This window comes from Ctenopharyngodon idella, chromosome 9, assembly GCF_019924925.1.
Source record: "Ctenopharyngodon idella isolate HZGC_01 chromosome 9, HZGC01, whole genome shotgun sequence".
In the NCBI taxonomy this organism is placed as follows: domain Eukaryota; kingdom Metazoa; phylum Chordata; class Actinopteri; order Cypriniformes; family Xenocyprididae; genus Ctenopharyngodon; species Ctenopharyngodon idella.
In genome coordinates this window covers 9,423,037-9,441,011 of record NC_067228.1, presented here as the reverse complement: position 1 = coordinate 9,441,011, position 17,975 = coordinate 9,423,037, and the positions used below count along the sequence as shown (strand labels likewise).

The window sequence follows — 17,975 nt, the reverse complement described above, 5'->3', positions numbered from 1 at the left end:
AATATAAATAGAGATGTTGTCAGATGTTTTTATTCATATTAATTAAATTATTAACATTAATAATGTTAATTGTTAGGCTACCAATATTGTTTTCACCTGATGGGTTTGCAATGCAAGGCCTCTAGTAGGTGGTGGTGTGTTTGTGTAGGCCTTATGTGTGAGTGTTGGTTGCTCTATCCGTCTGCCAGTACCAAGTCAGATCAAGTATCATTAGCGCCATCTTTATTATTATTTCTACAGAATCATAGTAAGTAAATATGGGATCTCCTTTAAACATGCTATCCATCTTTTGCCAGACATTAGGGAAAACCCATGATGCACTGCTGACAGTATAACTCTGGATCTGAGATCTGGATCCTCCTGTCAGGGCAGAAACAATAGCTTTAAAATAATGCTCCACCCAATCTGTGTGTGCCGGAGTGAGAAGTGTCTCACATCTGACCTGCCTTAACCTCTCACTGATCGTGCCATTCACAGACAACCAATACCAGCCCACACAAAGTACTTTATCCACAGACAGTTACTACCATGAGTCTTCCTACTCATTACAGTACAGTGGAGAAACAGTGGTCTCTGTGACATTTTGGAGAAGAAGGCACAATGCCAAATGAAAGAGGTGAAATTTGTCATACCATACGTTTATGTGGGCTAGACGTGATGTAATCAAAGAACTGCAGAACCAAAAGGTTGGAATTTTACTAAATTTGTTTCTCGTGATCTAAAAAACATTTGGTCTGAAGGCTTTTAAAGCAGAACGCTTGAATATAAATATGAATAGCCTAAATGCTTGAAAATAAAATAAATTGTGCCTACATATGATTTTTAATAAATAAAATACAATAAAATATATTTTATTTTAGCTATTGCCAAAGAAACATTTCTCATTTTCATTTAGTTTACCTTGATGTACAAAAATAACTAAAAAATTCTATTTATAAAAAAAAAAATTAGTAAAACTTTAAACTAAAATTAAAATGAAATGTGGAATATATATATATATATATATATAACAAATTCAAAACAAAAACTATAATAGGAATAGTGCCTCAATAATACTAAAATAACACTAAATGATCTGAACTGGTTTGAGAGAAGAGTGTTTTATCTAGGCAAAGGGCAGCTATAAAAGCTAAAATACATGATAATTTTTTTAAATATATATATATATACTTTTTTCTGGAAATGCATCTACACTGTTATTTTATTTTAATATTGCTTATTTAATTTAATATTTAATTTTAAATAAATAATTTTAAATGTAACTTCATTTTATGTTATGTTGACATGCTTCTGGAAATGCTTCTACACTGTTATTTTTCATTACTTATTTTGTAAATGTAATTACATTTTTTATTTAACAAATTTTAAAATGTAATATTAAATAAAATAAAATATCAATTAAATTAAACTTTTCTTTTCTGTTATGTTGACAAGGAAATGCTTCCACAGTGTCAGGGACATCTTTGCGATAAGGGTTTGCTGAGTAAGTGACACCACACTCCATACATAGATGTGAGACCAGTGTTAGGCCTTTGGTTGTCACAACCGGCTCCTTCAGCTCCTCTGTGGTTACGTTCCACTGACCTTTTCAGTCCGCAACGCTCAAACGCCTGCTCAGGATGTGAGAGTGTGAACAGAGCGAGCAAGTTGCTAACACTCAGATTCTGAGGCCTAATGTGTGCCTCATACCCGCGAGGAGGGCATGCCATGATATCGCGCGCCGGGGGTCTGTGCGATCGGACAGAGGTCAAAACTTGTGCTTCACAGCATCCAGCCAAGAATTCTCTCCCCTTCTTGCATCCTAAAATACCTTCTGAATGTCATCATGGGGTTGTCAGATGTGTTGGGAGATGTCATCTTCATTTGTTTCCTGTTTTCACTTCAGCTATTGACAGCTGTGCACCCATTTTTATCAAACCACTGTTTCACAGTTTTCCTCCAGTTATCTGCCTCTCTCTCCCCACACATACAACTCCCTCCAGCCTTCTCTCACTTTCCTCCACCTCTCCACAGATGTCTCTTTCCACACATCTCCTTTCAACCGGGCTCCACACAGGTGCAAACACACAACCCTCGGTTTTCTGCCCATGTCGTTAAAGTTTGTTCCCTCCTCGAGCGAGTGCAAAGTTCTTTGCAAGCTTAAGGGTTCGGTGATCATATTTTTGTGTGTTTTTGGGCTGTTTTGCCCTAAATGGGTCCCGCTTTGGGAGTTTCCCCCTTGGCAGTGGCTGTATGAATTTGGTGAGCGGTAGGAAGGAAAGTGGAAGCCCCCCTCCCGCTCCTCCTTCCTCCTCTCGCTTTAGATTGTGAACCTAGCTCTCCGACTGCATAACCACAAACCAATACCCAGAGGCCTTTGCAGCAGTCTCTTTCTCTCTCCCTCTTTCTCTGTTCTTTTTTCTTCTTCTTTTTCTTTCTTTCACGCTCAGCACAGGAAATAGCACTCCTCAGCCCCTTCAGACAAACCAAGATGGAGGTGTAGCATCCCTGTAACTAGGCAAAATTGTGATATTATAAGGTAGAGAGGGTCAGGCAATGACTATTTTGGAAAATTGTGAGAATTCAGCCCCAGTACTCTCTGAAGTGCCCATGTAGGATCCAGTAAAATTTTGGACTGAGCAATAAAAAGCATTTACTTACCCTTAATATGCTGCATGCAACACTGATGTTGAAACACAAAAGGAGATCTTAGGCAGAAGGTCTGAGCTCCTGTTTTCCATACAAAGAAAGTAGATGGTACTTAAAACTGCCAAGCTTCAAAAAAGACAAAAATCACCATAAAATCTCATGAAAGTGCACATACGGAGACCCTAAAGGGACACGATGATTGGGAAAGAAATAAGGCAAAATTGTATTTCAATGCTTTTGCATTTTCCTGCAAAAGGTTCACACTTTAGATTAGGGTCCAATCCTCACTATTAACTAACTATTATTTATAACTTTTGCCATTGTGTTCCCACAATGGCAATGAGAAACTTTGCATTCGCTCTCAAAACTTTATCATTCTCTCACAAAAATATTACGTTCTGCCAAGAAACTTTGCATTCACTCTCAAATCTTTTGTTCACTCACAAAAATATTGCATTCCCCCAAGAAACTTTGCATTCACTCTCAAAACTTTATCGTTCTCTCACAAAAATATTGTGTTCTGCCAAGAAACTTTGCATTAACTCTCAAATCTTTTGTGTTCACTCACAAAAATATTGGGTTGCCCAAGAAACTTTGCATTCACTCTCAAAACTTTATCGTTCTCTCAAAAAATATTGCGCTCTGCCAAGAAACTTTGCATTCGCTCTCAAATCTTTTGAGTTTACTCACAAAAATATTGCGTTCTGCCAAGAAACTTTGCATTTGCTCTCAAAACTTTCTCTCGCAAAAATATAGCATTCCCCAAAAAAACTTTGCCTTCTCTCTCAAAACATTTCCGTTGTCTCACAAAAATATTGCATTCCCCCAAGAAACTTTGCATTCACTCTCAAAACTTTATCGTTCTCACACAAAAATATTGTGTTCTGCCTAGAAACTTTGCATTCACTCTCAAATCTTTTGAGTTTACTTAAAAAAATATTGCGTTCCCCCAAGAAACTTTGCATTCACTCTCAAATCTTATGAGTTTACTCAAAAAAATATTGCATTCCCCCAAGAAACTTTGTATTCTCTCAAATCTTTTGAGTTTACTCAAAAAAATATTGCGTTTCCCCCAAGAAACTTTGCATTCACTCTCAAATCTTTATCGTTCTCTCACACAAATATTGCGTTCCCCCAAGAAACTTTGCATTCACTCTCAAAACTTTATCGTTCTCTCACAAAAATATTGCATTCCCCCAAGAAACTTTGCATTCACTCTCAAATCTTTTGAGTTTACTCAAAAAAATATTGCGTTCCCCCAAGAAACTTTGCATTTGCTCTCAAAACTTTCTCACAAAAATATAGCATTCCCCAAAGAAAGTTTGCATTCTCTCTGAACACATTTGCATTCTCTCACAGAAATATTGCATTCCTCCAAAAATCTTGCATTCCCCTGACAAACTTTGCTTTTACTCTTAAAATTTTTGCATGCTCTCTCAAAAGCATTGCATTTCCCCAAAAAACTTTGCATTCACTCTCAAAACTTTTGCGTTCTCTTGCAGAAGTATCGCATTCCCCAAGGAAACTTTGCATTCACTCTCAAAACTTTTGCATTCTCTTGCAGAAGTATCGCATTTCCCAAAGAAACTTTGCATTCTCTCTCAAAACGTTTGCACCATCTTGCAAAAAGTATTGTGTTCCCCGAGAAAACTTAGCATTCACTCTCAAAACTTTATCGTTCTCTCACAAAAATATAGCTTCCACCAAGAAACTTTGTATTCACTCTCAAAACTTTATCGTTCTCTCACAGAAATTTTGCATTCCTCCAAGAAACTTTGCATTCACTCTCAAAACCTTTGCGTTCTATCGCAAAAGTATTGCTTTCCCCTGAAAAACTTTGCTTTTGATAGATCATGCAAGCGGTTTGCGAGCAAGTGCAAAGTTTCTTGAGGTAATGCAAAAGCCTTGAATTTTTTTTCCATTCACCATTTCTCGTTAGGTGCTCTGTAGGTCCATACCACTCCAATACCAATACAGTAGCTTTGTGTGGGGAACAGACAACAATTTAAGTTGTTTTCCTCTGATATTTTTTTACTTTTAGCTCTCGCAAATTTGATGTATTTTCAAATTTTTTTTTTTTTTTTTTGATTGGTTACACGACATGCAAGAACCAGTGCCGTTTGTTGTTAACCATGTCAATGATTTATAGAATACAACACACACACACACAAATTGAATTCAGTTTTAGTGTAATTTTTTGTTTGTTTTTATTTTCATTTACACAATGAAATTCAACAGGGTCCAGTGGTCTTCAAAACAGCCATTTTTGTGTTTCACAGAGAAAAGCCATTCACATGAAATACCCAAGACAACATAAATGATGACAGAACTTTTATTTTTATATGAATCATCCTTTTAAAACAATCAACCGATAGACTGGCACTCTGGGACTATACAGCTCAACAATGGTACACAACATGTGATATGACAGTGAAATGTAAACCTACAATAAGCTATGAATAACGCCCTAAAACCATTTCACACACTTTTGTAGTCTTAGCAAATAACTCTAATTTGTTCCCGGCCGCAAAGCATGCTGGGTAACCAGCAGTGTCACAGTATAAATGACCAACAAATATTGGACATGAAAACAATGATAAAATGCTTACTTTCTTGGTGAATTATTTTTTAATCAAAACTAAGCAGATCACACCCAAACTTTTTTTTTTTTTTTTAGTTTTCATGAAAGTGGCTTCAGGCACAATGTTGACAGCATATATTTTTCCTCTCTCACAGATATTCACCTCCCATGAGTCTGTGTTGGATTTCAACAGTAGCTTCAGGCACTTAAGATACTGGCCTTGCTTTCCTGAGGCTTTGTAAGAAAGGATACTGGCTGTTGGAACTCCATGACAGTGGCAGCAAACCGCCCACACCAGTGGAGCTGGATTCTCCTGACACTCCCAGTGCTAAATACAGCATGACAATTGTTCTGTTTTTCCCACATCATTTTCATAACTCTCTTTCTAGCAAATAGACACCGTGACACTTAAGATTTGAGCTCCGTACATTTTTCGGATGTTCTGTCATAGCACACGCTAAATCCATGGCCTCTGACTGTGGAGGCGTCTTATAAAGGCATGCATTTTTAATAGGGTGTGTTCTCCAGTGCAATGGATGGCACAAAGGCCAACTAAGACAACCCCCACACTACTGGGCTGGAAAAACTGGAATAGGAGTCACCTGTGATGATTGCACAACAATCCTGAAGATATTTCTGGGTCATGGTGATCAGTTCTTACCAACACAACACAACACTAATCGTCCAAAAATTAGCTTGCTTCACTGGAGCCCTCATAAAGCTGACTCGTCTGATTGGTTCTGATCATTAGAGAGAAGAGGGAAGCATAAAAGGAGGTTGAATGTTCCAAAATATAAATAATGTTCCATTGAATTCTGCTGGAAGTTTCAGGTAATGAGTGACATCCATTTATAAACTGAAAAATGAGTTAATCTCTGACAAACGACACTAACTTGTTGCTTGTTACTCTGATATATACACTACCATATACACTACAGTATGGGGTTGGTATGTTTTTTTGGGGTTTTTTTTTTAATGTTTTTGAAAGTAATCTCTTATGCTCAACAAGGCTTTTTCCTCCCCAGACTTTTGAATGGTGGTATATATTTATAATACATATTTAGAACAATTCATTCAAAAATCATTAAAACTCATCAAAATCTATGCATGGCAAATTAATACTGCAACTTACATGTAAGTTATACAGTTCTTTCCATTCTGACGCTCGAGATGTGTGAGAATATTGAAATAAGGAAGCAACAAAATGCCACAGAGTAAGGTCACACCTAGCTGAGGGCTCATTGTACATTTGCCACAACATGAGGGCTAAAGGCCAAAAGCATTTTATGGCACAAGTCACACATCAGTTTTAGCTCCCCTTCACACTGTGGTGGATTCTGGTCTGCAGCTTCCCTAAGATTTTACACAGATAAAATGTGAGACATGAACATCCCCACTTGTTAATGTACTGACAGACTTCATCACTAACCAATGTTAGTGCTGAAGCAATGCTACTAATTAGTTCACTCAAAAATTAATGTTCTGTCATCATTTATTCACCTTTATGTTGTCCCAAACCTGTAACTTTCTTTCGTTTTTCTGTGGAATATAAAATAATATATTTTGAGTGCTTTTGTCCATACAATATAACTCAATTGTCAACAAACAACTTGGTTTCCAATATTCTTCAAAATATTTTCTTTTCTGTTTCACAGAGGAAAGAAAGTCATACAGGTTTGGAACATGAGGGTGAGCAGGCCTAAATGATAACAGAATTTTCATTTGTGGGTGAACTTTTACCTACATTTTCAAAAGGCAGTAGCTCAAGCTATTTTAAAAACAGCATAGTTCCCTTTCAGTAAGTCACGTTCAACATTAACGTCAGCGACTGACAAATTGATCTTGCCTGAGAGCCCAAACACTTTTCCAGTGGTAATAGAACAAGCCAATGCACATTGGTGAGTGAGATTCGCAACGTGAGCCGCACCTCTGCTTCCGGGTATATAAGGCAGCGTGCAAATACTCGCATTAAGTTTTTGCTTCGGAGCCGAGCTGATGTTTCTTTCTCTGCTCTACAATCATCATTCCTGAGTATCAGAACAAGAGGGTTTCTGTTCCTGTCATGTGTTGGTGTGACGGCGCGTTACAGCGGAGGTCGCAAGTGCTGAGTGTGCACGTTCAGAGTGCAGCGGCTGTTTCAACATCAAAGAGCAGATTTTCCTAAAATTTTTCTGGATGCTGTCGTTTCCTGGCCCTCTCTGACAGCCATGATCATTGCCTCACATGTCTGTGCCGTAAGCATGCTGAGCGTTTGTGGATGAGTCATGGACTCACTGCATGAAGATGACCATCGCAATGTTGAGGTCGAGACTAAGATACCTCGAAAGAGGTGGAGTCCCCTCTGCTATCCCCCGATCTGGTTCTTCTGTACAGCAGAGGACCACTTTGGTGGATAAACAGGGTGACCTAAAGAGATTATGGTCGGAGCGCATCCACTGGATGAGTCCCCATGGCCCTCCCATTCCTCTTTTCTATTGCAGGCTGTGGAGCTTCCGGCTGGGGTCGCTGGTCCTTCTCAAGGGAGGACCCAGCATCTCATTTGGAGCATAGTTGGATGACCAAAGGGTACGTGGAGGTCCCTAAGATAGGACTCCTATACCTCAGACACCTCAGCCATTTGGGGCTTTAGATCAACTGGGAAAAGAGCAAACTCTTCCCTGTGCAAAGAATATCTTTTCTAGGTATGGAGTTGGACTAGATCAACATGACAGCGCATCTCACGAATGAGTGTGCCCAGTCAGTGCTGAACTGCTTGAATTTGTTCTGAGGCAGGACGGCGGTTCGATTGAAATTGTTTCAGAGGCTGCTGGGGCATATGGCATCCGCATCAGCGGTCATGCCACTTGCATTGCTTCATATTAGACTGCTTTAGCGCTGGCTTCATGACCAAGTCCCGAGATGGGCATGGCACCGTGGAAATCATTCCGATCTGTCACAGTAAGGCAAGGTCCAACCACGTTCAGCCCGTGGTTGGACCTTGCTTTTCTACGGGCAGGAGTGCCCCTAGAACAAGTGTCCAGGCATGTTCTTGTGTTAACAGATGCATCCAGCATGGGCTGGGGTGCTGTATGCAATGGGCAAGCAGCAGCGGGCTCCTGGACAGGACCTCGCCTGCAGTGGCATATCAATTGCTTTGAGTTGCTAGCAGTACAACTTGCCCTGTGCCGGTTTTTACCATCGCTGCTGGGCAAACATTTGCTGATCCGTACGGACAACACATCGACCATTGCGTACATCAACCGTCAAGGTGGTCTACGCTCCTGTCTTCACTCCTGTAGGTGGGCTGGGCAACACCTAACACATTTGCGAGATTCTACAATTTCTGAGTAGAGCCGGCATCTTCCCGAGTGTTGTGTACAAACAGGAAATGTGCGGGAAGAATGGCTCGGCATCTCACTTGCTGCGTCATTCCCCTCTCGGGACGGGTACGAGTGCCTATTCTGCTCTTCAGGTGAGTTCCCTGGCTGATGAACCCTGGGGAGTTCCTCCAGCAACCTCAGCAGTCAGATGCGGCGGAGGCATTTGACGGCAGGTCTAGTACTTACATGTAATGCCTGGTTGGTCAGTCCCTGTACTAGACTAGATGCCCATATGTTGTGGTTCCCCCCTCTGGGTGACCACATATGTGTATTCCACGGTAATGCTTACCTGTTGGTGAGCCCGTGTCTTTCCCTCAGCAGAGTCTACTCTGCCATCTCTGTAACGGTATTGACTTCACCCCTGCATAAGCGGTATCTACCACAGAGATCTTCCATATGTAGCACTGCCCCTTGTCCGTCCATATGAGTATTTTCCACATGGTACCACCCTACAAGTAGGATGTGGTCTCCGCAGCATTCCTTTCCAGATTGTAAAGGGTAGGTTAAATGGAACATCAGTGGTTGACATTCTCTGCGTTAAGCCCTGTCCTTTCTTCCACCCCAGGGGTTGCGGGGAACGAGGCGGATTACTCGGGATGCTGGAAGGGAAGGGATCCCAATTCGTCAGTTACTGACATTAATTCACGTTGCGAATCTCGCTCGCCAATATGCATTGGCTTGTTCTGTTATCACTCGAAGGTGATTGGGCTCACAGGCAAGGGTTCGTCAATTCGTCAGTCACTGACATTAACGACTCCGTTCCCTCTTTCAACCTAGACGTTTTCCACTAACAATCTACTTCTTCCAACCATTAGCATTTTCATGTGACAAAATACTACATTGCTATTATGTCACAAGTTTACTGTGTTTGCACCGTTTTATAGCACAGATAATGCTGCTGAAACCAGCCTATGTTGGTTGGCTTATCTTAGCTGGTTTAAACTAGGTGTACCTGGTTTAAGTTGGTCAAGCTGACCAGCTAAAGAAGTAGTCAAAGCCCCTCTAAAACCAGCCTGCTAAACCAGCTAAGACCAGCCAACCACCTTAAGCTGGTTTTTGCTGTTTGTTTCAGCTGGTAGCTTTTTAATAAGTCACAGAGTGGAGGTATCACGACACTGCATCTGGATGGAGAGTGAACTGTGATGATACCCAGAAAATGTTCCACTGACAATAGTGCATGTGTCCTGTTTGGTTCTTTTATTGGGATATTCTATTCTTATTGGGCTTTACATTTTTTTTATTTTTCCCTGCTGAAACAAACAGCTAAAACCAGCCTGAGCTGGTCTTCTAGCCTGGTTTAGCAGGCTACTTTTAGAGGAGTTTTGACAACTTCTTTAGCTGGTTAGGCTGACAGACTAACTAACCAACCAGCTGAACACCAGCTTGCTCAGGTTGGGAGACCAGCTTAAATCAGCTAAGACCAACCAACCAGCAAAGTTTAATTTTAGCTGGGTTTTTTCTTTTCTTTTCTTTTCTTCTTCTTCCCAGGAGGCTTGTCTCTTATATACCACTGTAAAATCTGTTTAATTCTAGTGAATCGATTCGTTCGGAAGATTTGTGTAAATGAACCGATTTACTTGGCATCTTCTATTTTATATTAAAATATTTTGTTAAATACTGCTGTTCATCACTATGTTTTTCATTCAGTTATATAAAGGTGTATTCTAGCTTTTCTTTAGCTGCATTGGGTAAATGTATCTGTCCAATGCTGTTGCCCTAATTGTTCTTTTTTTTTTCACAAATGTGGCTCTGATTAAACTACAAAATAATTGAATCTGATATTTATACATTTAAAAATATATTGTCCTCATAGGCAGCTTCAAAGTTGTTAGCTTCTTGTTTGTAGCTTTTAGCTAACAAGCTAAAAGATTAGCTTGTGAAGCAGGAGCTTCCCTAACACTGGCCCTAACAGTCCATGGAAGTGAAGTTTGTCTTTTTTTAGTATATAAAAACATTATAAAACCAAATTAATACTCTGATACCTTCCAGATTCATACACAGAGATCTCTCATGCTATGCTATGTCTTTAAAAGATTATTGGCCTGTATGAGCCGGTGCATTGGCAGCACTCCTAAAATCAAAGCTAAGCAAAAAGACAGTTGAAGAGATAAAGCTCACCTCCACCGTTAAGGATATGAGTCATGTTCAGACAAGATCAGGCCAACAACCTTTCACAAAGAGAGAGAGAGAGAGAGAGAGAGAGAGAGAGAGAGAGAGAGAGACAGTAGCAAACTGACAAAACCCCAAAACAATAGGGAGGGCTGAGTAGAGGTTTAGAGATATTCTGTTGCAATCATGTCTTAACCAACACAGCCCCTTCAACGCAAACTTATCTCTGCCATCTCTCTGCAAATGCACGCATCTCAGAGGGGCTTTGACATTGTGGGCACACGAACAGGGCCAGGACTTTGATGCATGTGGACTTTGAGAGGTAGAGGGGATGCCAATGTTGCTGCATAGAAAGCCACAGACAAGGAGGTACCCACCGCCTCCTGGCATTTGGCGCATCACCTAAGAAACACACGAGCCAAAGCAAAGGTCACAGACTGTGACAAGACGTGTCTTTTTTGCAATGCTGGTGGAGCCCCGGCTGGTTCAGTGCTGTTAGAGGTCCCTCAAGGGCTTCTCAGAACACATTCAGTGTAAAATAAACAGGATCGCATGTCTGTGTCCAGATAAAACATTTAAACATCCTGCTCCAGCAGACGCTTGCAGGCAGATAATACCTGCCTTTACCTGTCAGTCAAACTTTTGTCAGTCAGAAAGCTTTGAAAGATTAAAGTTTTTAAAGGGAGGTAAAGTATAGCAATAAAATGTAATCAATAAGGTTCAAAAGAAAGTGTTCAATTAAGTTTAAAAGAACATGGTTAGACATTACAAACAGACTTGAGGGCCTTGTTGCTTTTATAAAATGGTCATAATAAAAAATAATTAGGGATAAGTTTTTTTTAAAACTTTATTTCAAGTAAATTTGGCATCCTTCTGCTATTGGGCATTTTAGCACAACTGAAGCATCGACCAATCAGCATGCAGGACCAGAAGTATCTGGTTTATAATAACTTTTAAATATTGAGTTAAAAATTAATCAGTAAAAATGACAACACTAATTATCCATACATAAATGCACAATCTAAAACACCTTGCAAACTTCTGTACCTTTAATCAAACTAATTTCCAATAGATCTATTATGATCACACTTATGATTAATTTGAGATAAAGATATAATTTTGAAACGTTGGCATCAGGAAGGCTAAGACTTTGGTTTTTGAGGTCAGCCTCGATCTGTTTTGCACATGTTTTCTTGGGCATCATTAGTTGGAGTAGTTGAGTAGTTGGTAAGGTAGGCCGAACCACTGTAGCAAACTCCTTTGGATTACTTCTTCGACTTGTCGATTTTCGCACCTCAGTCTGATAGTGTAATTTTGAAGCCGGTCGCATAGAGAGGCACCTAGTATTCACCGCAGGTACCGCATTTGAAAGTTTTTTAAGGTCTGCTTTTTGGGGCCGATGCCAGAAGAGGGTTGAAAGAAGAAGGGTTGGTCCCCTTCCGAGGGACCGTAAAAACCCCGTGAGTATCCACTGGATCACAGACAAATTGTAAAAATAACTTGCTGTACAGACTTCTATTACTTAAATTATTTAATTTTGTATGTTATTTAATTGAACACAAGGATTCAATAGAAATACAAACACACATATACACTACCATTCAAAAGTTTGGGGTCGCTAGGATTTTTTAATGTTTTTGAAAGAAGTCTCTTATGCTCACCAAGGCTGCATTTATTTTATCAAAAAACAGTAGAACATTGATATCATTAAATATTATTACAATTTAATAATAATATATTTAATCTATTTTAAAATGCAATTTATTCCTGTGGTGGCACAGCTGAACGCCATGAGTCTTCAGTGTCACATGATCCTTCACAAATCATTCTAATATGATGATTTGATGCTCAATAAACATTTTAATGTTGAAAACAGCAACAAAACTTTTTTTCAGGATTGTCTGATCAATAGAAAGTTCAAAATAACATTTTATCAGAAATAGAAATCTTTTGTGAGATACATTATAAATGGCTTTACTGTCACTTTTGATCCATTTACTGCGTCCTTGCAAAAAAACGTTTCTAATGGCAGTGTATATTACATGAAAATTATTCATGCAAAATAAAGTAATTACTATGGATGCTTGTTTTCGCCATGGAATAAAAAAAAAAGGTAATAGCGACTTTTTCTCTCACAATTCACTTTTTTTTCTTGCAATTGCGATCTCGCAATTCATACTTTTTTCTTAGAATTGCGAGTTTATATTTTGCAATTCTGACTTTATAACATGCAATTGCGAGTCAATGTCAGAATTGAGATATAAACTCGCAATTCCTCAAAATTAGGCTTTATAACTTGCAATTGTGAGTTTACATCTTACAATTATGAGAATTGTGAGATATAAGCTCGCAATTTTAAGAAAAGTCAGAATTGTGAGATAAAAAGTCGCAATTATTATTATTATTTTTTTTTTTATTGCTTGGCGGAAACAAGCTTCTATAAATTACTAATGACACTCCGACCAAACTCATGTTAAAAAATAAATAAATAAATAAAAGAAAAGAAAAGAAAAAAACACTTGATTTTCTTATTCTTCCGGCCACTTCATCACCCGGTAATAGCAGTATCAGTCTCTGGCTTGTTCCTGTAACACTGCATGTGTTTCTTGGTCTGACATATGCTCTCACTCTGCATATTTGCAAACTGGAGAAGGACAGCGGAAACAAAAGAGATGGTCTTTGACTAAAACCACAAGTCCTTAAAAAAAGGGGGGGCCTCATTCTATATGAGACCACATATCTATTCTCAGTATACAAGATCGAAAGATTCACACAAAGCAACAATATAAACACCACACAACAGCTCTGTGTCAAAAGTGAGGAGGAAAGGAGGGGAACAGACAGCAACAGTTTCATATGATGACAGTATTTAATGCAGAAAAGCCCATGCTTTAAAAACCAACATAGAACGACACACTTTCCTTAAAGATGCCAAGGTTACAAAAGTCAACCTTAGAAACAGTTTACATCAGTAAACCTTGGTTTTACTTATTAGATTTCTTTCTTTAAAAATAAAAATATATATTTATATATATTTATTTGGATATTTGACCTTGTATTTTAAGTCAAATAGTATTAAATTCAATATTAATTCATATCTCTCCTACAGTTCCATACAAATGCATTTAAGAAGATTTTTGACAACACTGTACCTGAGAAAACCCAAAGAAGCGAACCGACACACAGCAAAAGATAACCCCTTTCAACATTTTTACCAAAATATACTGTATATAATTCATACATTTATTTACTTATATAAAAATACACTGCAAACCCTTGTTTTACTGTTTGTAAGGTGGTCCACAGTGAATAAGAACAGTTAAAAAAACACCTTTCTCTCACAAAAAATATATATTTACACAGATGAGAAAATAGCAGTCCCATACACTTTAAGGTAAAAAGTGAAACCTGACTCTAGAGTGCCTTTCATGTAAGTTCAAGTACTCTCCACTCCCAAAAGTGTGGACTCATCGTAAGAACACGTTTTGTTCATGTGCTCTTGTTCATTCGGTTGTAAACATAGTCTTACATCAATGTTTCCTTCACCTTGTTCCTTTTTTGAAACTAAACAAATACATATACAATAAGCTTTGATAATCATTTTATAAAATGCCCTGGAATTGTGGAGCACAATCAATTTCATGCCTCAAAAAACAAAACAAAACAAAAAAAAAAAGCATCTAAAATGCATAAAGATATTCATGCTTCACAAGAACAAATAAAATTCTTCAAAATGTTTCAGGATTTAAGAGGCGGTATGTGTGTGCGATTTGTGTCATTTTTTGGAGGTGTAAAAAAAGGCAAAGCTATTTTTTTTTAAAAAGAACAATAAAATGACATTCAAACAATATGAATGCATTTCTATCAGTGCTCTTGGTTGCCTTTTAAGTCTTTTTCCTCATAACGTTTAAAGGGCATATTCACAGTTTTTTGGAGTTTTCCTCAAAGCAGAGAAGACAAAAGCAAAGCTTTAAAACAATAGGTACAACAAAGTCCGATAGTGATGTAAGGCTCTTTTAGCACTGACATAAAAGCCCAACAAATGTGCAAGGGAGGTTCTGAACGTTGTGAAGGCTGCAGTTGTACAAGTTGAGCCGTATGTGTTGATTGAAGCTGGATTTATGTTTGTGCTACAGAATGCTTCATGTAAATATTCAACAACATCGAACAGAAAAAAAGAGTGTGAAAGAAAGAGAAAATAAAAAGGGAAGAGAAACAGGAAGGGAAAATAAACTACTGTGAACATTAAAACAAATAGTCTAAATTTTTACGGCTGATTTTAATGCCCTGAAAATATTGAGAAAAGTTCTCTGCACCAAGCATGGGAAATTTTAGTTGGGGGGGGAACATTGTCTGATTTATAAACCGCATTTTATCTTGTAAAGCTCTCGTGCAGTCCGGGTTAGCGATGAAATCTCGACAGCAATCTTCTAGCATCTATAAAAGTCGTTGTTTGATTTTAAAGATCTACAATTTTCCATTATCAGGCAGATTTTAACTGCACATTGGTTATTTATTTATCTCTCCATGTCCAAAAATGGTAAAATGCATTAGCTAACTAGAGTCGAACGAAAAATGCATATGCAGCACATGTAAGTGCATATTTAAGCTCTTACAAAGCTCAGTAACAAATACGTAGGTCCATGTGTGGGCTAAAAAAGACAACATCTGTGGATTGAAAAGAAAAAATCTAAACACTTTACTGATCTAAAGAGTTTGTGCTGTAACACTGAAGACAGTCAGAGGAGTTTGATTTAATGAGGCATCAATAATGAGGCATTTGGTCTGAAAGGCTGAGTGAAATTCACAGATTTCAATCAAAAGTATGGCAACCCTGTTGTTAAAGACCTGTTGTTAATGTCTATACTTAAAATAGGTGCAGACTTGTTCCCTGCTGAATCAGAGATGACAAACTACTGCACTGGGACTAGCTAAACTACACAACGACCTTTGTTCCGTTTATCAATAGCATGGAAATAGCATATTTTTGCCCAAGGCCTCAAGCTAATAGTGCAAAAACAGGTTTATCAAGGCATGTCGCAGTGCTGTTTTCAGCGAAGTGCATAAGAACGCAAGAGATGATAGTAAGTGTGCAACAGCAGCAAAACACAGCGCGGAAAACTCATCTGTCCTTAGCATGGCAAAAATATTTCGGTCTCCCGCTAAAATATATGAGACACGAGGGGATTGTCATCAACACTTCATTGTAATGTGTCCGAAAGACTTTGTGCCAACTACAGAACTGCGTTTGTGAAACTAGCATAGCACCGACACGAGGAACAGGAAATTAGCACGAGAACCGAATCTTCGGTCCACACGCCCCGGGAACTTCATCGAAATGGAGCGAGTGATGAGAAAAGACGCTAAAAAGATACAAAGCACTCTGTAAAAGGCAAAATTGTGCGGTTCAAAACATCAGCAAGGCACTAAGAAGCCACAGCAGCATGAAGCTATGAATTAAAGTCTTTTTTTGTACACAAAACTAAACGGTTTAGTTCTCCAGTGGTCCTCTGGTTGCTTGGTTCACCTGTAATATTGATTGAGGTCCATGAAACAGGAATGACAGCATGCATCGAGGTAATAAAGATGACAAAAAAAGAGAAAGAACTTCACAACTTTAGATAACACATAGCTGCTCTGCTGGAAGGTTCAGTACAAAAAAAAAAAAAAAAGAAAAGAAAACGAAACAAAACATTCACAACATAAACTTCTCATCCCCTCACCCAGAACAAAAAATCTTCAAACAGCTCCAAAATGAAAACATTTCTATTGGACCCAAACCTTCATATATCTGCCGATTGGTGCTCACGTAATGCTTCGGCAGTGAACTCATGCCGTCTGCAGTAAACTGACTGCAAGAGTGCTAACGAAAGGTGTGTTCTCCGCGAACGATGTGCGAGGAGAACTCGTAGCGATCTTTGCTGCAGTGGCCGCAGATGTTGCACTCCAGCGGGTCTCTGTAACCATGGCAACCCATGTGGATGGTGTACATGACGTGGTCCAGGAACAGAACGCGGCAGTGCTCGCACTGGAACACTCTCAGCTCCTGGCCCTCGCGGCTGAAGACACGGACGCCGTCCCTCGCGGTGATGCGGCTGGTGTCGATCGCCCTGCCTTCCTCTGCCCGGCCAAACCCCGGGCTGGATCTCGACCTGGGCCCGGCAGCGCTGAGCTTGTCCCGAGGGCTGCTCCGTGCCGAATCGGCCGAATCCTGTCCGCTGTTGCACGGCGACCCGTCTCGGGCCAATTGAGGATTCTTGGGCCTGACCAAGGAAATCGCGCCATTGGTTGGGTGCGGGAACTCTGGGTTTGGGTGGGGCAGTGGAGGAGCCTCGCGACTGCTGGGCCGGTCCATGCGCGGGCCGAGCGGGTACACCGGATGGAATAGCGGGTTCACCATAGGTACCACTTCGGCCATGGAGAGGGATGGGTGATGGACCACAGGCCTTAAGGAGTCAGAGCCCAGGTAGTTGATTGCATTGCTAATGGCATGGTCCATCATTTGGGCCTGCATCAACTCAGCTTCCTTTTCATACTTCAGGCCCATCTCATAGTTCAGCTCAGGGTACGAGTATCGAACCATTTTCTCACCTTAATAGACAATTCAATAAAAGATGCATTAAAAATAGCCTCAAAGTACTTTCCATTATAATAAAAACCTCACAATTTACTGTAAAAGGTGCATTTAAAAATCTGCTACTATGTTTTCATTGCGTTAATGATGGAAAGCCCCGTTTGGAGACTGAAGTGAGAAAATTTAACCCCTGCATAATATGGATGCGGTAAACTGCACTGGCGTAGTCAGTAAAAGCAATGGCAAAGATACAGGTGTGCAAAAACCACAGAATGAAAAAAAAACAACAACTCCTACTCAAACCTTTTTTTTCTCTCTCTTTCACTTTAATACTTAGTTTGATTTCCGCAGATATTGTCAATAGACATGTAATGAGCTTCCTTTCAAATACTGTTTACTGTCTCTCTCTTCAAATAATATATTTTTTTATCTTCCTTAAGAGACCTTCCATTACAACTTTATTGTATTTATGTCTTTACTTTTTTAATGTGAGTTCTGCTCTCTGTTCCTTCATGTGGAAACTCAAGTGTTCACTTAACAGTTGCATGTGGTATTTCAGCTCAAAAACCTGCGTATTACTCACTAACCACCCGCAATCCAGTTTAACCAGGCGCTAAATGCTCTGAAACAATGCTGTGCTGTATTTAAATAAGTAACTGTCTTTATTTGTAAGCACAAATACGCCTCCTTAGACCTATTATAGCTTGTGCCTTATCCATCCAGC

At 39.4% G+C, this 17,975-nt stretch overlaps 1 protein-coding gene and 1 long non-coding RNA gene across 7 annotated transcripts in view; one reads left to right on the top strand and one right to left on the bottom strand.

The window, feature by feature from the left end:
- Positions 1–552: 552 nt before the first annotated feature.
- LOC127518726 (uncharacterized) lies at positions 553–16,371 on the top strand. Its single transcript, XR_007931626.1, has 2 exons — positions 553–616; positions 5,365–16,371. It is a non-coding gene; the product is annotated as an uncharacterized LOC127518726 (long non-coding RNA).
- Positions 13,528–17,975, bottom strand: part of ikzf2 (IKAROS family zinc finger 2) — a 30,342-nt gene continuing 25,894 nt past the window's right edge. For all 6 annotated transcript variants that reach the window (XM_051905747.1, XM_051905748.1, XM_051905746.1 and 3 more), the window contains one exon: positions 13,528–17,268. In XM_051905747.1, coding sequence (XP_051761707.1) covers positions 16,541–17,268 — 728 coding nt within the window. In that variant the 3' untranslated portion in view covers positions 13,528–16,540. The remainder of the gene's footprint in view (positions 17,269–17,975) is intronic.